The sequence below is a fragment of the Macaca fascicularis genome, chromosome 2, assembly GCF_037993035.2.
Source record: "Macaca fascicularis isolate 582-1 chromosome 2, T2T-MFA8v1.1".
Lineage (NCBI taxonomy): Eukaryota > Metazoa > Chordata > Mammalia > Primates > Cercopithecidae > Macaca > Macaca fascicularis.
Genome location: NC_088376.1, coordinates 171,154,055 through 171,176,874, shown reverse-complemented (window position 1 = coordinate 171,176,874; position 22,820 = coordinate 171,154,055). Strand labels below are relative to the sequence as shown.

The following is a 22,820-nucleotide window of genomic DNA, read 5'->3' as shown; positions in this document are numbered from 1 at the left end:
TTAGCCTTTTATCATAAGTAGTCTTTATTTTGACTTTATTTATATTTTTTGGACATAAAAGATTTATTTGTACACATAAGTACTAGTCTTCTGGTTGTGTATGTTGGTTTAAAAATGTTGTCATTGGCCGGGCGCCGTGGCTCATGCCTATAATCCCAGCACTTTGGGAGGCCAAGGCAAGCGGATTATGAGGTCAGGAGATCAAGACCATCCTGGCTAACATGGTGAAACCCCGTCTCCACTAAAAATACAAAAAATTCCCCGGGCATGGTCGCGGGAGCCTGTAGTCCCAGCTACTCCGGCGGCTGAGGCAGGAAAATGGCGAGAACCCGGGAGGCGGAGCTTGCAGTGAGCCAAGATTGCGCCACTGCACGCCAGCCTGGGCGACAGAGCAAGACTCCGTCTCAAAAAAAAAAAAAAGTTGTCCTTTGAGGATTTATTAAATGGAGTTTAAGGAAAAATCTTTTTAAATGTTTTTTTCTTTTTCTTTTTCTACAGGACTCAGAACCCCAAAATCTTTTGTTATTACGTTTTTTTCACACAGGTTAAGAATTTTTTTCTACAACAATTTAGGTTTTAAATTTCTCCACTTTTAATAATGATTTGAAGGAGCTTACAATGAAAGATGTAAATTTTATTAGACTAAAATTAGAATAACAAAAATAGTAAATAGAAGGAAAAAGCAGATACCGTATTCACGAGGTGGATTTTCTTATTTAGGAATAAGTAGGATTAATGTGTTGATTTGCTTAATTCACAGTTACTATTAAGTTCAACTGTGAGATTCTTTAGTTAATCTTTTGCTGTAAGAGAAGGACACATTGACTGTTGAAGAGAAAGATACTGTCATGGTACTAAATCCTGGCAGTAATTTATCACATGGACATTGTTCAGGGGAGTTTGTGTGTTTGTTTAGCTACAGCAAGACTTTTACACTGAATGTTCCTAGTCAGAAATCCTTATCTACGTAGTGAGTTTTTCCATTATACACATCAGGACTTTGGACTGTTGAATACATGTTGGAGAACAATCCCATCTTTTTCTTTCTTTTTTTTTTTGAGACAGAGTCTCGCTCTGTCACCCAGCCTGGAGTGCAATGGTGCGATCGAGGCTCACTGCAACCTCTGCCTCCCAGTTCAAGCGATTCTCCTGCCTCAGCCTCCCGAGTAGCTGGGACTACAGGCGCACGCCACCATGCCCGGCTAATTTTTGTATTTTTAGTAGAGACGAGGTTTCACCATGTTGGCTAGGCCTGTCTCGAACTCCTGACCTCAAGTGATCCGCCTGCCTCGGCCTCCCAAAGTGCTGGGATGACAAGGGTGAGCCACTGAGCCCTACCCATCCCTTCTTTTTGCTAGTGACCGTGTTTACCTTACTAATTCTCAATGGAGAGTAATTCTGAACATTCCTGGTTAGAAACCAGGATAGGGAAGAAAATTGGGGCAGGGAGGGATCAAAAGTTGTTGCTGTTCAGGCACAGTAAATGACCCATCACTTGAAAAGTTGAGCTGTCCTCATCAGCCATTGGGCTTCTTTAGAAACCCTTGGCTTCCTTTTGATTTTAAATCTTTTCACAGCTCTTCCTTTATGGAGATCTGCGAGTTTTTTGTTAAGAACATTAAGCTGCGTGCTCTCTCTAAAGACTATCTTTTGGAAGACAGGTTTCCTCCTGGAGAGGGCTATGACAAGAATGCTGTTGGTGTGTACATGAGCAGATCTTGGCAGATGTTTTTAATTGCTCAAGCATATAATTGTGGAATAGGAGGCCTCTGAAGCTTAGTGCAGCATCTGTTGTTGCAAGAGAGGTAAGACTCTGCATCCTTTAGAGGCAGGAAACATCAAGGACACCCAGGTTACCACACAGCAGCGTAGAAAGAGTACGAGTGAGGGAGGCTGATGGGTTCCAAGAAACACTTTTTTTACTTATTACTTTCTGAAGTTAGATATTAACTTGAGACAGCAGATAGGAAATTCTTTAAAAAAAAAAAAAAAAAAAAAAACCTCCTATTTGTTTCGCATGCTCTTTCTCTTCAATTAATTTCCACACTGGAGTATTTGCCTAACAAAGTACAATGTTAATAATCGATTTAGGGATAAATGGAGAAGAGAGGAGTGTGAAAAACACTGTAAGTTGACTTAACTATACAAAACAATCTTAATGATATATAGGAAACCTGAGAGTTACCGATCAAGAACTTGCTTTATGTAACACTTACAGATGCAGATGACTTTGGAAATATGCTAATTTTAGTTGGCCTCTGAACCACCTCTTGAGGTAAAAGTTGTCTGGAAAGTGGCTCATCTTTCTGCTTTTGAGTCCTTTGCACCCCTCTCTCCTTTGGCTGCAAAAGGGTTTTAAGAAGAAATCTGTGAAAAAGGGGCAAGCAGAAAGTGTCGTTTCCCCTAACATCTCTCCTCTTTCCTGTGTGGATCCAGTTTCCCCAAAGATAACATATTAGAGGATGCACATACACGTGTAATGTGCTTATTAAAACACGTCACTGTTAGATTCCTGTCCATTACTGGAAAAAAAAATTCCCAGAGAAATTAAAATGAAGGGCATATGTTTAAAATTACAATGTTCTCTGTCACTGTAAAACTGAAAGCTACTCAGTGGCTACCACACCTTGGCTTTCTATTGGTTTTCTTTGGTGAATAAATGAGATTACATTGTCCTCACCCCCATTCTATCATAAAGCGTTTGGTTTTAGAATACTTCCTGGAGATTTTGCTTCTTATAAATAACTTAGAAAAAAAAAACACAAACGTTTCCTAGATGGCATTTATTGCTCTAAACAGACTCTTAAGTTGCCTATTATTAAACATATCTATTGTGATAAACTTTCTAAAAACTTTGAATTATGCAGGTGATTCCCACTATTAACCATCTTTACCCCCTACATGCTTATAAAGTTTAGAGTTTTGCAGATTGTTCTGTTGTTGTGTGTTTTTCTTAATGCCTTGCTTCCACCTGTGAGAGAGGTATCTTTAAGCCATGTTGGAAGTAGAAACCTAATATGTAATCTTGACCCAACAGGATACTGCCCTTGGTGAGGCTTTCCTGCCAGGATTACTCACAGTGATTCTGGAATGCCATTTCACTGTTGCAGGCGTTCCTCACGGCTTAAAACAGGCACCTTAGTATTAGGACAATGAGCTTTATTGTCTGTGATAAAAAGGTCAACAGTTGTTTTATTAGTTGATAAGATATATTGCATGTAAGATGACAATTAAAGGGCTAAATGTCAAAGCTTGGAAGAGCTGCTTACCTTCGTCCTAACAAACCTGAGGTACTAAATGCTGAATCGTTGAATCACTTTAAAAAGCTACAAAGTAGAGTAAAGAATATAAATGTGAATAGAGTACAGAATATGACATGATGGATGGCTTCTTAAATGTATTATCAGAATTGTCAAATAAATTAAGTGAACCTAGTGAAGTATACTAAACTTAATGGGTTTTCTTGGAGGGTTAATTCGAAGTTTTTTTTTAACAATTAGTGACAAATATTCAGTAATTTACTCAACTGGGCTGCTTTTTTCAATTTTCATTGGGAAACTGTATAATTATTGACTTGCTGATCCAAAAAAACTACTTTTTCAAAAAGGGATAATTTAAATAAATAATATTTTCATACTAACATACTAACATATAGTATATATAGAAAGATTGGTCTCTACCAGGTGATATCCAAGATAACTAACCTGAAATTCTAGAAAGAAGAGGCTATTTGTAATTCACTCCATTCTCTTCTTGAACAATAAACAGTCACATTTTGACTATGTGTGTGATCTACAATATTGCCCTCTTCCCTGGGCATCTGTCATCGCTCCATTCAGGAGTGTAACTATGCACTCTCTCACTTAATTTGTTTCTTGACTTTCTTATTTCTTGACGATGAACCAGTTTTTCCATGAAATTATTTTACGAATGGTGGCCAGTGTCCTGTTTTAGGGATTGTCTTACATGCTATATAGCAAGAAGGTCTATAGGACAAAGAGAGGAAATAGTGCACTAACACAAAAACGAAGCATCAATTAATTTAATACTGAGTGTGTAGTTTTAAGTCATTTTATGGCTCCCCAAAGTAATGTGCCCTTGCTTTTCTAACTTGTGTTGAGAAGGAAATACATAAGCCTGAATGCTCATTTGCAGATAACCCTAGCAGCGAGACCGAACAGTATGCCTAGAGATTCAAGAGGCTTTTGTAGGAGATGTCCTCCCCTGGAAGATGGGAGAGAATATTGTGCTTGTAATGACCATAGCATCATGCCCAAGGGATCCCAGAGGAAGATGCCACAAGTCTTCTGTCAGTTCTAGTTCTCTGTTACGCTGAACTTTCTCTATAACTTTGGAAAAGTCATCTCAATCTCTATGTACCACACCTTTCTTATCTGTGTAATCTCTTAGTTCTTTTAGCTTCAAAAGGATATGCACTGATGAATTGAAATTGGTTTGTCTGAACTCCCCTGAGAGCCTAACTGCTGAGGATGGCATAATGTGGGAAAAACACATCAGAGCTCCAAGCGTGCAATTTCAGGGATGCTTTTAAAATCTACACAGGCATGGAGACTGTGAAACACTAGACCTGTGGATGGTTTACAAGTCAAGTTAGGAAATTCTAGAACTGAAGTGTGAATAATCCATTTCTGTATTGATTAATCGCAGACCCCAGAGGGTATAAGTGAAGAACAGAGATCTCAGGAGTTGGCTGCGATGGAAGAAACCCGGATGGTCATTCTGAACAACCTCGAGGAACTTAAACAAAAAATCAAAGACATAAATGATCAGATGGATGAATCTTACAGAGAGGTAAACTTGTTTACCCTCTTCCCTTTTTTCTTGCTTTCCTTTAGCCTAAAAATATTGCTGCTCATTCATGCACAGGCTTTGGAGTCCAGATACATAGACATCAACATAAGCAAACCCATTTATTCAGTGGGTTCCCTGTTTAGAGTAAAAATACCCTTTTTCTACATTCCTTTTTTTCTGTTTTTTTTTTTTTCCAACCAGATGAGATAAACATATTAAGCCCTCTTTAATGTACGTTATGAATCTTCAACCAACTTTGTCTTAACTAGTATGTGCTTTCTGACCTAACAGAGGATCTGTCAGCTGAGGTGCCCTGTATTTACATTTCAAGGTCAAATGCAGCAAATGTTTTCTGAACATGCTTTACCGTGAGTTGGATATCACATTGGCACCATGATGAAATTCACACACGGATCAAAAATAGATCCAGGTTTCTAGAGGTTTGGAAACCAGCGGGGAGCAGACAGACACACATTGCATAACCATAATAGAAGACAGTGGCAATTTTTATGTTACCCCCATGGCATGAGAAGGGGCACGTAATTCTGCCTAGGGAAGATCTGTGTGTCTGTCCTTACAGATGATACCAATAGGCCCTTAAGTGGTTAGGGGACTGCTCACCTGTTGTCTTGCGTGGAGATGCTGGAAGCCCCTCCTGCTGGCATTGCGAGGAATGCAGAGCTCACATGCTGGGCTGGGGTAACTTTCTCTTCCCATGCTCTAGGGACAAAGAAAAAAAGACGTGGCTGCTCCCATGGTGGTTTGTGCTTGATCTTGAGCCGAAGCAAATAGGCAAAATATCCTTGAGAAGTGAGCCGAAGAGGGATTATAGTAGAAAAGTTAAGTGATAAGATAACTAGTTCTTTTAGTGAATATATTCTAGGCTCTCTAGCTTTCTTATATGGGAATCCTGATTTCACATGGGCTCTCTGGAGTGTTCCCAGGCACCCGATCTGGCTGCTACAGTATTACTTTTACAAATTTGTAGCTGTTGCAAATGTATCTCTAGGGTGGTCAGTTGAGAATATCCCCAAAGGTGAAACACTTCTGAGCTTTGGTTTGTGTCCTTAGTTGGATATGGAATGTGCTCTTTTGGATGGAGAACAGAAATCTGAAACAACTGAACTTATGAAGGAGAAGGAGATTTTGGATCATCTAAACCGGAAAATAGCTGAACTGGAAAAGAACATTGTTGGTGAAAAGACCAAGGTAAAAGAAAACTATATTCTGATGCAATTTTTATGGGCAAGGTGGTGGTCCCAGATTGAATTTAAATGTTGGATGGGTTACTGTGGTTTTGGATTTGTGTGTCATGTTCCTGGAGACAGTGGCACTAGAGAAAAATCCTAAGATCTTACATTGTCAGAAACTAAGAACTGCCAGGTACTGGGCAGCTGATGCTGAGAAAGCAGAGCTCATATAATTTGTGAGCCGACGTTCCTGGCAGCTTTATCCTACTTGAGATGAGTGAGTTGTTTGTTTGCTTTTTTCGTTGGCCTTTCTGCTTTTCTGATTCCATTGTGTTTTTTAAGTAATTTTTTTAGTATACTGAAGTTCTTTACCACTGCTGCCCTGTAGGGATGGCTCAAGCAAATTCAAATAGGGTTGCCTCATTTCTTTTCATTTTTCTGTTTATTAAACAGATGAATGAGAACCATCCATCTCACCCGCTTTGCCTTGCTATTGTTTTCAATGCAAGTGCACTGCTTGTTGACAAATGTATTGGAATTTCTAAAATTTTCTTCTGGGGGTAGTCTCACACACTGCCAGAGAAAGCTATCTGTGAAGCACAGTTGGCACTTATCTTGGAAGAGGTCCTGTGTATACATTTTGGATCACAACCTGAATGGTGGCTGATATCTATTAGGGAAAGTATGAAAAATCACTTGCAGATTTTAGAATTCAGGATAGTAGTTGGGTTTTTGGTTTGTCTGTTTATGTGTTTTTTTCCTCTGGGAAATACACATTACTTTCCTCTCCCATTCTGAGTGAGTTAGAACTGAACTAAAAATAAAATTCTAATAAAACTAAAAATAAAATTCCAATTTGAGAAGGAAAAAGCAAATAAGCTTTAACACATTCTTCCTGACTCAACATGTTCTCCACTAAACTGAGAAAAAGAAAATTTTTTTAGTTTGAGTAAGTTCTGGTGGTAATGTGTAGAAAGTATTTCTGCTGAACGTGACTTCCTTTTTAGGCTCTTATTTGTTTAAGACCTATAAATAATGGCATTTGATCTTGGTGCCAGAGAATGAGCTCAAAGCGATGGTCAGAAATAAAAGTCAAATTAAATACTACACATTAATTCTTGGTTGTCAGCATGTCAGAATTAAACTGCACAGGCTTTTCATATTAAATTTTATGGATGTTCTTTCTGTCCCTAGACTTTTAAGTAGTATTCGGGTAGTGGGTGTATTTTTCTTAAAAGGCCAAAATGAAGTCAAAGATTTGACCGTCTTAAGTCTGCAGTACTGAAGGATTCAGTTAATGGCTATGCTTTTCAAAGATTCTGCAAGAAGCCTTCATCGGAGATGTCAGATGTCTTGTGTTAATGTTTTGCTGTCAAGTAAATACTAATTAAATTAATAGTAGAGTAGTTTTATTGCTATTTATGTCATATTGGAAAACTCATGCCACATAGGAATTGGGTATCATGTTCCCTGTGAACCCTCCTGCCATCCTAATCCATGTAGTTATTTATTTTGTGTGTCTCACATATGGCATGGCCTACAGATTCTATTTGTGTATTTCTCATTAGTATCAGATTCTACACAAAGTGAAGCAAATTGAGCCAATGTTAAATCTCACTTCCCAGGGAAAGTTATGTTATATTCTCAAGGGGGAATTCTCAGGTGGAATTCTACGAACATGGGCAGATACAAGCAAGGAAGCTGCCTCCATCCTTCCTAATATTGTTTTGATGACTTGACAGAGGCTGTGCACCAGAGAGCGGACTTTAGGGGCTTGATGCATAGGACCAGCTCATACAGCTGTGAGGGAATTAGTTGGTCTTAGAAGGTAGGATTATTGTCTGTCATTACATCATGTGAAAAATGGCAGAAACTGGCTTAGGGTGAGGAACTCCAAAAGAAGATGTGGGAAGTGGAAACAAAGACTGGTCTAAATGATGTTACTACATATTCTTGACAACTAAACTCAAATAGAGATCAACACAGCTTGGCAAAAACATTGTTATGTTTCTCAAATAAATGTATTCCACCATTTAACGACATAGCTATTTCATACACTCTGTTCATACCCCTGGCCCGCTTTCGTCCCTCTGGCTCAGAGATCATCTTACCACCTGCTCCACAGAGAAATCAGAAGCATCCCATCTTCTCACAATGAACGGGGGCTCCCTCCTTCCATCAAAGACCAGTGCCTTTGGATGTGCTCTGGGTGTCATCCCATCCCACCTTCTTGAGGTCTTGAGTCTTTCTGCACCCTCACCCCCTGGGGGCAGTTTCTCCCTCTTTACTGTCAGCATGCCAATATTATTATTTTAAAAATAAATTAGCCGGGCGCAGTGGCTCACGCCTGTAATCCCAGCACTTTGGGAGGCCGAGGCGGGCGGATCACAAGGTCAGGAGATCGAGACCATGGTGAAACCCCGTTTCTACTAAAAATACAAAAAATTAGCCGGGCGCGGTGGCGGGCGCCTGTAGTCCCAGCTACTCAGGAGGCTGAGGCAGGAGAATGGCGTGAACCCGGGAGGCGGAGCTTGCAGTGAGCCGAGATTGCGCCACTGCACTCCAGCCTGGGCCACAGAGCGAGACTCTGTCTCAAAAAAATAAATAAATAAATAAATAAATAAATTACTACTTGATTCATTAACAATAAGCTACTACCTTATCTCTTTCCTCTTAATCATAGCTAAACTTATTAAACAATTTTCTGGCTATACTGTGTCTCCTTTTCTTCATTTTCCAATTAACCATTCTTCCCACTCCAGTTGGCTTAGACCTCTACTCCTGCATCTGATTTTCTCCTGTTAAGACTACTAAAGACCTCAGTGCTGCCCAGCCTGCTGGGTGCTTTTCAGTCCCCTCATGATCAGACTCCTGAGCGGCATTCAGGGCAGGGGACAGCTCTTTTTCTTGGCGCTTCTTCACTGTCTCCCTTTGCTTTGCCTCTCTATACCACAGTCTTCTGGTTTTCCATCCATTTCCCTTTACCTCTTTCTCACTCTTTATCTCTGATCTGACTCACTTCTCTTGTACCCTCATGTCCTTCTATAGCTATGGCTTCAAATAACTTGCGTATGCTGGTGACTATCATAGGGATTTCTCTAGTTCATAACCCCTTTTTGGAACTCTGACTCATATCCTGTGCCTACCTGACATCCCTACTTGGATATTTCATGGGTATTTGCAATTGAACACACCCATAACTGAACTCTTGATCTTATCTTTTCCCTTGCCTTCCACCCTCCACCCTCAATCCTCCAGTTTTTCCAACCAGGAAATTGCATCTCTATTCACCTGTATGTTCAACAGAAACCTGGAAATTGATCTTGACACGTCTTTCCTTATCATCCCTACATTCAGTTGATTACCAACTTATTTCTCAATTACTTCAACATCTCTGCATGTCCACTAACAGCATTCTCTTCTCTATTATGAAAATCTCTTATTTAGTCCACTTCCACTTGCTTTCCTTCAATCCATTCTCTTCACAGCAGCCAATGTGATTAAAAAGAAGAAATTAGACCATATTACTGTGGTTTGTATCACACTGTGCTTGATTATGCATCCAAATTCCTAGTGTGATCTGTCACCAGCCTTTCTGTCACCACCCTCCCATTCTTCACAGCACTCTCACAGTCACCTTCCTTTCTATCTTTCTATTTGTTAAAAGATTCCTCCTCCCCCAACCTCAGTCCTTTGCAGATACTGTTTTCCCCTACCTGGAATTCCCTTCCCCATATTCCATGCCTCATTGGTTCTGTCTTTCAGGGCTCAAGATCAGTGTTAGTTTTTCAGAAAAGCCCTCTTAGACCTTTCCAGTTCAAGTTAGATTTTTGTCTGTTGTTCTTTTTACAGATAAACATTTTATAAGTTATGTTTGTTTTGAGCCTACTAGACATTTATGTCCCACTCTAGCCTGTGAAATAGAGGAGGGCACTAGGGCACTGTGATCCACTGTTTATCCAGCCCATAGCATGTGCCAGGATACTGCCCAGTGTGCTTGGGAATACTGTTGTTGGATTTTCCTGCTAATGGCTAGTCCAGGCTGGGCCTTAGCAAAACACTGGGCCAAACACCTGCCAAATAGCTACGTGCAGCCAAGTTTCAGGACAGCTGGGCTGGGCCGCCCGTGTGCACATGCCAGGAGGCCTGTAGTCACACGGCCCATCATGCCAAAGCGTAAGACAGAAGGAGGAAGTGGCCTTTCCCCTCAGGGATCGTGTTTCCTTTTCCATACACCTGTTGCTGTGGTCAGATATAAACCATGGAATGAGAAAAGCAAAACCTGAAAAGAGATCTCTGTTGGGCAAGCTCCGATTCAGATGTTGATAGTACATCCTGTAAGCCTGGCTCTAGAATTTTGGAGACAAGGCTGGAGCCGTAGGAAAAAGGTTTAATAATACCTCAGAATGCCTCAGCATTCAAATCTTTTTTTTTTTTTTTTTTTTTTTTTTTTTGAGACGGAGTCTCGCTGTGTCTCCCAGGCTGGAGTGCAGTGGCGTGATCTCGGCTCACTGCAAGCTCCGCCTCCCGGGTTCATGCCATTCTCCTGCCTCAGCCTCCCAAGTAGCTGAGACTACAGGCGCCCGCCACCACGCCCGGCTAGTTTTTTGTATTTTTAGTAGAGACGGGGTTTCACCATGTTAGCCAGGATAGTCTCGATCTCCTGACCTCGTGATCCACCCGCCTCGGCCTCCCAAAGTGCTGGGATTTTCTATTTTTTATCTTTTGGGACGGAGTCTCTCTCTGTTGCCCAGGCTGGAGTGCAGTGGCATAATGTTGGCTCACTGCAACCTCCTCCTCCCAGGTTCAAGTGATTCTCTTGCCTTAGCCTCCCGAGTAGTTGGGATTACAGGTTCCCGCCACCACACTCAGCTAATTGTTATATTTTTGGTAGAGATGGGGTTTCGTCATGTTGTCCAGGCTGGTCTTGAATGCCTGACCTCAGGGATCTGCCCGCCTTGGCCTCCCAAAGTACTGGAATTACAGGCGTGAGCCACCAAGCCCGGCCATCAGCACTCAAATTTTGATATGAAATTACTGATGTTATTTTCTTGGCTCTGAAGATTAGTCTTTAGTATTACCTCTTTTAGCTGATTTAGGAATGCATTTTATTTTGCACATTCAGTGTAAGTTATGATTAGTATTTATTTATGTGTTACCATATAAAATATAAACCGTAGATATACTTATATAGAAAATATAAAATATAGTCAGTTTGTTTTACTGGGTATTTATTGAACATTTTTGCAGCAGTTTCTTGCACTGGCCTTTTATTACCCTTAGGGGTACCACTGTTAAGAACATCCATAAGCCGGTTTCCATCTGACCTTGAGATACATGCCACCTGCTGGTTGTGTTCTCAGATCGTGGCCACATCCCAGATGGAGCCACTATGAACGTTGATAAAGCTTAAGCAAGGGTCTAACTCGAACGTAAACCTGGAGGGTATACTTATGTGAAGCAGTAAGCAAAGAGACATCACATTTTCTTATAGCAAGTGAAAGAAGATTGGGACCTCTGGTCTAACAAACTGTTTTTGTTTAATGGGCCTGGTGACAGAGTAGGGAAACCGCTAGCACCATGAAGCCCAGCTTGGGCAAAGGGCTGACTGTGGAACTGGCTTCCTTCCCTTCTACTCCCCACCCCCATTCCAAGGCAAAGCCTGATCTTAGGGAATAGCTAAGAAGATATGGATGTGTGCATCTGTTTGTGTAGGTTTTCTGTCTTTGTCTATTTCTAGCTACATTAAAAATTTGAAACTAAAAATAGTTTTTCCATTTCTTCTATTTCTGGATTATCTGTTTTATTGGTGCTTTTTAGCATACAAAAACCAAGTCAGTTGTACCAAAATGAAATAAAATGGTTAAGAAAAGGCTCTGATTCAATAGACATGCCGAAGGGTCTTCCCATGACCCAGATGGTAATCATTTATCTCAAACTATCCTTTTCTTTAAGGACAAATATTGTGTGTCTTCACACAGATACATTGTTCTATTTTGTAGCCATCCTAGCCTGCACGCTTCAACACATGAAACACACTTAAAGTTTTGAACTAAAGCTTAAATCATTCTGTGCCATACAGAATTTTCTGAGTGAAATCTTAAATTCTTTGACTTCCTAATGTTCCTCCAGTAAGCGTATACCATTGTATGTTAAATGGTTAAATCTTTTTTCCCACGATTTTCTTGCCAAAGTACCTGTTACTTCCTCCCCATTCTTCCTTTGGAGCCAGGGAAAGACAGTGAGCCTAGCCCAAAATTCTTCAGCAAAGTGTTAATGCCTCTTGAGTGCAGAACAGGTGCCAAGTCACAGTCAGTGTGCAGCAGGGACCCAGCCCTTCCCGTGCCTCTTTCTTACATTTCAAAGTTAGCTCCCTAGTCAGAGGAAGTGGAACAGTATAATGGGATTTGCGGATTAAATCAATAGGATTCCAGATTGAGGCTATTTTTTTTTCTGGTAGTTGTTTGATTGTATAAGTCCTGAGTTTCTGATTTTCTAGTTTTTGTTTTTCCTATACTAAACATTGATCAATTGTGTGATTAAAATGTCAAAGCCAAAGGAAAAAAATCTAAGAAAGAAAGAAATATAGGATGTTCCTCTTCAGAGGCAGAGAACGGTTGGTTACTCAGCAATCATTATTTGTTGACGCAGGTCTATAATCTTTCCTCTGCAATTCCAAAATCTGAAAAGTTTCCTGGGGGGAAAAAAGTCATTTTGTAAGGTTGAATATTCATAAACAGCTTCAGAAATAGTAACATGTTTGATTAGAGGGTACTGCTCCAAATCTCACTGGAAATGTCATATAATATATGCTATATAATCTGTGTTACCACTATCAAATTCAGAATATTCAGATATCCAAAACGCTTCCTACCTTACATAGTATCATGGACATATGCGTATGTCCAGACTCATCAAAAGGAATGCTTAAACATGGGCTATGTTTTTGAGTATGAATTCTACTTCAATAAAGCTGTTAAAAGAAAAACGAATTTCACATAAAGATTATAGGCCTAAAATAGTTGCCTAATCTATGAACCTATAAGGATGCCCGCCTCCCAAATAAAGCCACAGGGTTTAGGAACAGGAAGGAAAGGGATTTTTAGGCTAGATAGATAGGACTTTGAATGGACCTCCCTTAAAAATGACGACTGGCCAGGCATGGAGACTCACACCTGTAATCCCAACACTTTGAGAAGCTGAAGCAAGAGGATCACTTGAGCTCAGGAGTTCAAGACCAGTGTAGGCAACACAGTGAGACCTCATCTCTGTCAAATAAATAAATAAATAAACAAATAAATAAATGAAGCCTTAGAGACTATGAATTTTAACGTATCACTGCATCAATTCCAAACCTGATCCCATGTCTAATGAAATGTGGCGCAAGTGCCTAGAGTGCTGGGTTCTGTGCTAAACAATTTGGAAATTACAAAAGTGGATTTTAATTTTTAGGAAAATCTTCATCATGCTAACAGGGTTGGCAGAATTAGCAAATAAAAATACAAGAACCTCAGGTACATTTGCATTTCAGACAAACAGAGAATCGTTTTGTAGTGTAATTATGTCCCATGCAATAATTGGGACATACTTAACATTAAAGTCATTTGTTGTTCATCTGAAATCCCAATTTAGCTGAATGTCTTCTGTTTTATCTGGCAGCCCTACAAGTTAATAAATTTGTAACCTTGAACCATCTGTTTATCAAGTATTGCACACTTCAGTATGGTAAAATGATTTTTTAATTGGTATTCTAGAATATTCTGTGTAGTATTGAAACTCCAAAGAGTTAGCAAATTAAATTTGTTTATTCCTCAGTAATACAACTTAGAAGAGAGAAAATTTATGTTATTGTCTTCTAACCATGAGATCTAACAGAATAAGTAGTCTTTTGACAAGCCTTGCGTTTTCAAGATCATTCAAGATTATTGGTAACTCGTGTGCAAGTTCACATTCTTTAGTGTAAATTTTTAACAATCCTGATCATTTGTATGGTTAGACGATAAATATTTTGCCTCTGAATTTGAAATGTATCTTCCCTGTCTATATGAATATTGCATACTGGAATCTGTCACAGTTTTTGTTTGGGTTACTTGAGACATTTAATTTAAATGTAAAAAATTGACAATTGGGATATTATTTGTAAGCGAGGGCTTTTATACTGTAAAGTAAAGGCATTGGGACCAAATATTTTACGAATAGTTTTTGGTGGATCCTGTATTAATGTTAAGTATATTCATTAGAAAAATCAAATTGTAGTTCATTGCTTTTGCCTCTCGCATAACCCTGGGTGGCTAAGCCAATGGGTCTCAACCTGGCTGCATATCAGAAAACCTGGAGAGATTTTTTAATGCTTGTTACTAAGCCTTCTATCCCTGGATCTGTAACTAAATTGGGGCCTGGGAAATAGTTGTTCTATTGGTTCTATTGGTTCACATTGTTCTAATGGGTTAACTGGACTGTGCTACATGAGGACAGGATCAATTGCTGTCTTTTCTCTCATCTCCTCTAGTTTTCTTTCAATTGTTATTGGGCAAATGAACAAAACAACTCACTGTGGAAGCAAATATGGGCCTAATTTTATAAACTGATTTCTACCTTAATTTACCCATGAGTAACTTACCTTTGTCTGTATATGAATGTGGAACTCTAGAAATGTCAGTCTTAAATATACAAAGTAGGTCAAAACTGGCATGAATTTGTGACCCAACTGGATTTTGCTGGTACATCGAGAGAAGACAAGTCAAAGTGAGAACAGTGCTGTCTCTAGGAAAGTCCCATTCTGTTTGTGGTTTTATAAATGCCCTCTTGTACATCTGGATTTTCCTGGAGTGTTCCAATTCCTACTAATCTTATTTTTTTAATAAAGTGAAATGCGTTAAATTTATTAAAAATGCATTTTAGGCTAGGTGCCGTAGCCCATGCCTATAATCCCAGCACTTTAGGAGGCCGAAGTGGGAAAATCACTTGAGCCCAGGAGTTCAAGACCACCCTGGGGAAAATGATGAGGCTCCCATCTCTGCAAATAAAAAATAAAAAATTAATCTGGTATGGTTGTGCGCACCTGTAGTCCCAGCTACTTGGGAGGCTGAGATGGGAGAATCAATTGATTCCAGGAGTTAAAGGCTGCAGTGAGCTGTAATCACACCACTGCATTCCAGCCTGGATGACAGAGTGAGACACTATTTAAAAAAAAAATTTTTTTTTTGGCCGGATGCGGTGGCTCACGCCTGTAATCCCAGCACTTTGGGAGGCCGAGGTGGGTGGATCACGAAGTCAGGAGATTGAGACCATCCTGGCTAACACGGTGAAACCCCGTCTCTACTAAAAATACAAAAAAAAAAAAAAAAAAAATTAGCCGGGCGTGGCGGCGGGCGCCTGTAGTCCCAGCTACTCGGGAGGCTGAGGCAGGAGAACGGCGTGAACCCGGGAGGCGGAGCTTGCAGTGAACCGAGATCATGCCATTGCACTCCAGCCTGGGTGACAGGGCGAGACTCCATCTCAAAAAAAAAAAAAAGAATTCATTTTTTTTCCTGAAATACATTTATGAATCTTTTTTAAAAAGTTATATTCTCTCCCAATTTGGTATTTGTAAAATATTATTGTGCCTATTGTAGTTAGAATAGGTGAGTTTACCAATTTAAATATGGAGAAATGGAATAACCTCAATCTTAGTATTTTGCATTTAAAAAGCAAGAATCCCTAAACCCTCAAATGCCATCTATTTTACATTCACTGTAGAAGGTGAAACTTTCAGCTCTAATTAACTGCTTGCCTAGAGCTAATTTTCCTTTAACAACTTCCTGGGCAATAAATAGAATAGAGGAATATTAATTTCTTTCTGGCTCAAAGTTGGTCTACTTCTGGCACTCACAGGAGTTATATCACCTCTGCGGTCCTCTGTGATTTACAGCTGGGCCCACCTGCCACTGGTCTTCTTTCATCCTTCCCCTTTACTTCCTTTGCCCTAGCTTTGGCCCCACTGAGCTTTTGCTCTGGGACCCAGGTAGTGGTCACAGCATTACTGATAAACAGAGAAGCTGCAGAAAGTTCTAATAGTGCTTGCTTGCATATTCTTCTAGATGACCCCTTGCATGAATTACGAAACGTTTTAAAGCACCTTGGAAATAAGGCGCTATTTAAATGTAAGAATTTTTTTTTTTTTTTTTTTTTTTTTTTTTTTTTTTTGAGACAGAGTCTCCCTCTGTCACCCAGGCTGGAGTGCAGTGATGCGATCTTGGCTCACTGCAAGCTCTGCCTACTGGGTTGACGCCATACTCGGACCTCAGCCTCCCGAGTAGCTGGGACTACAGGCACCCGCCACCACGCCGGGCTAATTTTGTTGTTGTTGTACTTTTTTTTTTTTGAGACGGAGTCTCGCTCTGTTGCCCGGGCTGGAGTGCAGTGGCCGGATCTCAGCTCACTGCAAGCTCCGCCTCCCGGGTTCACGCCATTCTCCTGCCTCAGCCTCCGGAGTAGCTGGGACTACAGGCGCCCGCCACCTCGCCCAGCTAGTTGTTTGTATTTTTTAGTAGAGACAGGGTTTCACTGTGTTAGCCAAGATGGTCTCGATCTTCTGACCCGTGTTCCGGCCGCCTTGGCCTCCCAAATTGCTGGGATTACAGGCATGAAAGATTTTTTTTTATTAGTTGTTGATTTGAGTTTATTATTCACAATACAAACATTTGAGAGCATCAGGAATACTTTTGTTATTTCTTCAGATTTGAGACCTGTGTTTTAGGCCAGTGGCTTTCCGTATTATCAAATATCGTTTCAGTGTTTTCTATCGAAGATAACTTTAAATTTTAGGGCTTTATACGTGTGCTGTTAAATTATGATGCGTAGTCGTCTTCTTTTTTTAATTACTTTTTAGCTTTCCATTTGTAAGTAGAGTTGCTGCAAACTGGTGATGCAGTACCTAGAAATAGAACTCTTGGGATAAAATTATTTTGCTGTGTAAATAGGGCAATCTTTGATGCACACACATAGGAAAGAACACCTTTTTTTAGCCAAAGGACAACAAGTATTCTATATTGCTGGTTTTATTAGGGAAAAAAAAAAATTCTGAAACTAAAGACTAAATCTAACGGTGCTAGTATATTCAGTTTTACTATGGATTAGCACACGTGGGCATCCTTTCTTCTGTTAACAATGCCATTGCTTTCTCCAACTCTTGCACAATTGGTGTGTACAGTGAGCAAACTTAACTGTTGAAGATCAAAGAAATTTTCTTTGTAGTCTGTTAAAGTTTTAAGTTGTTACAGACCCATGTTAGATTGATATATGAAGTAGGGGTCTCAGGTTTATGACTTCTGAATTTAATTATTTTAAGATAATTACATTTCTAAAGCCAAATATACATTTCTAAATTTAAGTCAAAAATGGAGACTCAAGTGAACTGGTATTGATGTCATGTAGTTTTAGATTTGGACCGTAACGTCTTTTATACATAAGAAATCATTGCCATTTTGATAAAATGTAGTAAGGATAATTTCATAGGACTATTTCGGAGGAAAATCCTTAAAAAGAGTCCTTCTGTGATGTGCTTAGAAGCTAGTTTTGTTCCTGCCAGTTTATATGAAAGGAATATAAGGAAGGGAAAGTGGGGGTCATTTCACTTACCAAAGGTCAGATTGTCAAAGTGCTTCATAAAGTGCTTTTGTTCAGGCTGATGGTGTTACACAAGGAGAAAACACATCTAAAATTTGTTTCAAGTGTTCAGAGCATCATAAAAAGAACACAGGTTGGGAAGACTGGCACCAAACAAACTGAAGTTTTGTTTCTTAATTTAAGAGGTAGCATTGTAAGGCCGTGTAATCACTGTATTAGAGTATTTGCCTATTATGTCCTGGGGAATGTCCAGGGTCTCATTGGCACATGTGACTTGGAAGGGATTTAGTATTCTCTTCCTTCTCCTTTCTTCTCTGACTCTTTTCTTTTTTTCACAGTCCGTGTTTCAGTTTATTTGTATGTCAGTCATTGTGGGAAAGTCTGTATTTCCACAGTCCCTGTCACGTTTTTGGTGTGTCTGAGCTGCCTATGCCTCCCCCTTGCTGCTTTGTCTGTCTTGCAGTTTTACTAGCTCTCTCAGTCTTTGAATAATCTCTCTGGATTAAGATTTTCTAACTCTGTAAATTCTGAAGTTTTCCAAATAGCTAGAACTGTTTCAGATGATGGGGCTGTCAATTAATACACCTAGAATTCCCCTAACCTGAGAACAAAACCAAGAAATTCCAAAACTTGCCATGCGAAGGCCTTGAGCAAGTTAGGCTATGACAGTCCTTGAGGCAAATGCCCTCTTTCCTTTGTCTGGTTCTCTGACAGGTGACTCTTGGCAAGTCTTGCTTATGAATTTGCTTGGCATTTCTTTGATTGTTGGCCAGTGACCAACACTCAACATGACCATTGCTTCCCCTGCTTTTGTAACATGGTAGCAGGAAGGAGGGAGGGAAGGAAAGCGGGAGTCATTGCCGTGAAGTGGACTGTGCTTTGAGAATAGAGAAACCCAGTCCCTTTGTCTTAACTTCCGCTTATATCCCTTTATCCTAGCCACTAACAAGATATGTTTCTACATTCATAGAATGTCCAGAGTTCGTGTATGTTTGTTCGTGTTATCCTTGAGAAATGTTCACTAGCACCTGCTTGGGGTGTGAAGGTAATTTCTATTCTATTTTCTGGTTTCTGAACTTCAGGAGAAGGTAAAGCTTGATGCTGAAAGGGAAAAACTAGAGAGGCTTCAGGAGCTTTACTCCGAGCAGAAGACCCAGCTGGACAATTGTCCTGAGTCCATGAGGGAACAGTTACAACAACAACTGAAGAGGGTCAGTAGCAAACAGGAATGCACCAGTTATTTTGCTTTTCGTTTTTGTTTTTCACTTAAGTGCCACTTACCTGTGACTTACTACTTCATATAGCGTAAGTTTGCGTAAGTTCTAGTCATTAGATATGTTTAAATGGAAATATGCATGCTAACAGTATATATTATTCCATGCTAATCAGTTTTTAAAATTCCTTGTTAGAATCCTTCTCCTAATTTATAATGCAAAACTATTTCTGGAGTCATTTTTTATGTGTCTGTGACAAAAGAAGCTATTTCTGATTTGTAACCAACATCAACATTGTAGCATTTGTATTAACTGACCTCTTCCCCTGCATTCTCTGCTGCATCATGAATCCTATTTACCCTTGAATGTTTTGTTCTTTAGCTTGATTTTAGACTCTTGTCCCCAAATTATCCTATTTTCTGATTTGCTCCCCACCAGCAGCTGTTCTTTTGTTTTTCCTTTTCTTTCTGCTGGTTAGTGACATTGAACTAATTAGCCCAATCACAACAATTAAATGCCAAGACCCAAGATGTGGGGCATCACTAATGCCCCCAACATCTCATGTGAGCTTCATAATTTTTAAGAACTTAATGCAGCATAGACTTTCTAGTTAAGCTTTATCAAGTTATTCTCCGATCTTTAAGGTTGTCAGTGTTTAACACAACCACATTGGTTATCTTCTGAAAGCAAGACTTCCTAGGTGGATAGTTTCACAAACACTGGCGCAGCCACTTAATATTTCATAGCCTCTTGGCAACTGGGTCATTTCCTTTGAACAGCAGCCCCAGTAAACTGCTTCCCTCTGGGGAAGCAGTTGTTAACAGTCTTGGATATCTGAAAGAGTCACATAATAGTAATTTGTCCTAAGTGAGTAGCAATTTATGATTCTACCTGAGTATAACAAGCTAGTTTCATCCATATTATTGTGTTTGTACCTTCTTGGGAATGGGGAGGTTGAAAAATTTATTGAGATAGCACATCCTTAAACATTCTTAAGATGATCTTTAATACAAAAATATTTGCTACCTCTGAGAACATTGCTAGGTGAAAAAATAACAGTTAAAGCTTTTCAATGTATTGCAGAAGTTGAGAGCATCTTAATAATGATAATCCAATGCAGCTGTTTAAACTGCAGCATAATAGTTTTAGTATTTATTTCTTACAATGTTGGAGCAAAAAAGTTTTACATGTCTTCCCTTTACTTCTTTTATTGTGTACAGCTGAATTTGTTGTAAGAAGATAAAACTTCCTGCCTCTCAGTCACAATTCTCTGCAAATTTTATGATAAAAATGATGGGAAGAAAACTAGTATTTGTAAAGTAATTTTAGTTTGTAATTTGTTTGTGTTTATGCTAGTTAACAAAAGAGATGGGAAAACTAATTCTTTAAATATTTGCTTACTGTTTTTTAACTCTCCTTATCACTAAAGATTTTACACAGTCATTGTAATTCCTTATTTACAGTCAGCAGCATAGTTGTGTATTTTGTCCTTCCCTTCCTCTGGTAATCCATTTATTGTGTTCTTTATCAACATTGCTTTACATAAAAATTGATAGATTTTATTCACAACTTGGATTATGAGTAATATAAATACTGTTTAGCTTAATCTAGATTCTGTAAGATAACTCATAATATGAGCTGTATGTTCCAAAGATTTTGACTACAAAAGAGGAAAGGAAATGATGCAGACAGTCTTTTCCATTAATTGAAGGCAGAGACTTCTTCCCTTTCCTCTCCAAACAGCGTGTAAAATTCTTATAAAACCTCTTTCCTTAGGAGAGAGAGCTGGCTTGTGATGGCTGCAGTTCACCTGATAGTAAGAGGTCTACTAATTGTTTTTCAAGGATGACGACCAGTATAACTCTTCACCAATGCCTTGGCTTAATCAGTAAAAAGTTCACTTACTTCATGAGAAGTAAGTCCTAAAGTTCACTTTAGGAACTTTCTGTGTTATCACAACTTATCTCCCTTTAGACTTCAAACACTTCAGAATATGACTTCACTACAAAGCTTTTCCTTGGGCGTTTAAACTAGATTTAATAAAGTTTATTTTATTATAAATATCTTCATTAGGTGGTAAGTCATACAAAGTAAAAAAAAAATGAATAAGAAGAAAGTTATTTTATTAAACTGCATATTGCCTTGAATACTTAAGCTGAAATTGTAGAATGATTTTGTGCATGCAACATAATGACTTATGGCTGGTCTTCCTACCTTTAAATCATTATGTTAGAGTCCAAATATTATTTTCATCTGATATTAGTTTTGTGGCCTGTGGTTGGTATGTTGTTAACATGACCTTACCAATCTAGTATTTGATATGGGCAAAGCAGTCCCTGGGTTACTAATAGTGTAGAAAAGAAAGCTGACGTTAAATGAGAATGAGTCATTCAACTCATCTCATTTGGAAAAAGATAATAGAAATAATCTCATCCTACCTTCTCATTTCAGATATGAGGGTATTTAGGCCCATAGAGTTTGAATGAATTGTCCAGGACTAATGGGCAAAATGATTTTAGAGCCAGTGATAGAAAAAAGGTCTACTAATTGTAGATATCACTGGATAATTTTTTTTAATCAAGACCAAAATCAACCATTTATTTGAGTTAGTATCAAAAGCACAAGAAAATTATCCCAGCTGGGTAACTGTCTTCTTGTGCTTTTGATATTTACTCAAATGAATGGTTGATTTTGGTATCTTGATGTTTTAAAAAAATTTTATTCAGTGATCTACAATTTTACTATCACTGGCTATAAAATCAGTGTATCCATTAGTCTTGGACAAGTCATTCAACTTCTATGGGCCACAACATCCTCATATATGAAATAAGGAGTATATTAGTCAGGGTTCTCTAGAGGGACAGAAGTAATACTACACACACACACACACACACACACACACACACACACACACACGAAGCATCCAGTACAGGAGAAGGATGTAGGCTGGGAGGCTAGGCCAGTCTAGTCTTTTCACGTTTTTTTTGTTGTTGTTGTTGTTGTTGTTGTTGTTGTTGTTTGTTTTTTTCCTGCCTGCTTTATATTCTAGCTGCTCTGGCAGCTGATTAGATGGTGCCCACCCAGATTAAGGTGGGTCTGCCTTTCCCAGCCACCTACTCAAACGTTAATCTTTGGCAACACCCCCCAGACACACCCAGGATCAATACTTTGCATCCTTCAATCCAATCAGGTTGACAGTATTAATCACCCCAAGGAGGTTGGACTAGATTATTTCAACTGTCTTTTTCCATATTCCAAAAGTATGTAGTTGAAGTGTAAAAATTAACAAAACCCCAAGCCCCATTTAAATTTGCTTCTGGAGTTGGCCATGAGCTGTTATTACTGCAATTTCTCCTGGTCATACCACATCTATTCTCTTCTTCCTGTCCCTCCATCAGGCAAAGAAAACATAAAGAACTGCATGTAAACTTCTGCCATATACATTATTTTAAAAGTTACTGGAAAGAAAAAAGAAATTGCACAGAATTTCCTTTAGTGCAGCTGTTTTAGGTCCTTTCGTGCCTGGCCTTTGAGCTTGCCAGCCAGTAGAGATTTGTAACACTCTTTTAGTGAGTGAAGTACAGTTAAATTTTCATTCAATTAGTCATACATACTTCACTTTGAACTTCCTGTATATATTATTCTGTGCTCAATTAAACTATTCCTGCCCCCAAATTCCATTCCCAGACTTCTTATTCATACATAAAATCTTATAAAAGTTTTTATTCCCTCCCTAATAGTTTTTTGTTTAAGATGTAAGTTTATATACACACGTTTTGATGGTTTAGGTAACTTGATCAGATGATTACATCAGTGGAGTCTGAGTGCTGAGCTTAGCTTAATTTTCAACTTTCTTACCTAGTGTGCCATTATTCTCATACAGTGGTTTAAGTATTTACTACAAATAAATGAATGATTCTTTGACTTTCATGCAGGGTTAAAATAACACATGTTGCATATTAACCAGATGTGGAGTAAGCAACTGACTAGCAAAGTG

At 39.1% G+C, this 22,820-nt stretch overlaps 1 protein-coding gene across 45 annotated transcripts in view; it reads left to right on the top strand.

Moving 5' to 3' along the window:
- PHLDB2 (pleckstrin homology like domain family B member 2) overlaps window positions 1-22,820 on the top strand; it is a 231,950-nt gene that overhangs the window by 173,271 nt on the left and 35,859 nt on the right. For 29 of the 45 annotated variants that reach the window (XM_074033475.1, XM_074033489.1, XM_074033482.1 and 26 more), the window contains 3 exons: window positions 4,669-4,812; window positions 5,884-6,021; window positions 18,692-18,820. In XM_074033475.1, coding sequence (XP_073889576.1) covers window positions 4,669-4,812; window positions 5,884-6,021; window positions 18,692-18,820 — 411 coding nt within the window. The remainder of the gene's footprint in view (window positions 1-4,668; window positions 4,813-5,883; window positions 6,022-18,691; window positions 18,821-22,820) is intronic. The other 16 variants (XM_074033496.1, XM_074033487.1, XM_074033497.1 and 13 more) reach the window with 1 other exon arrangement.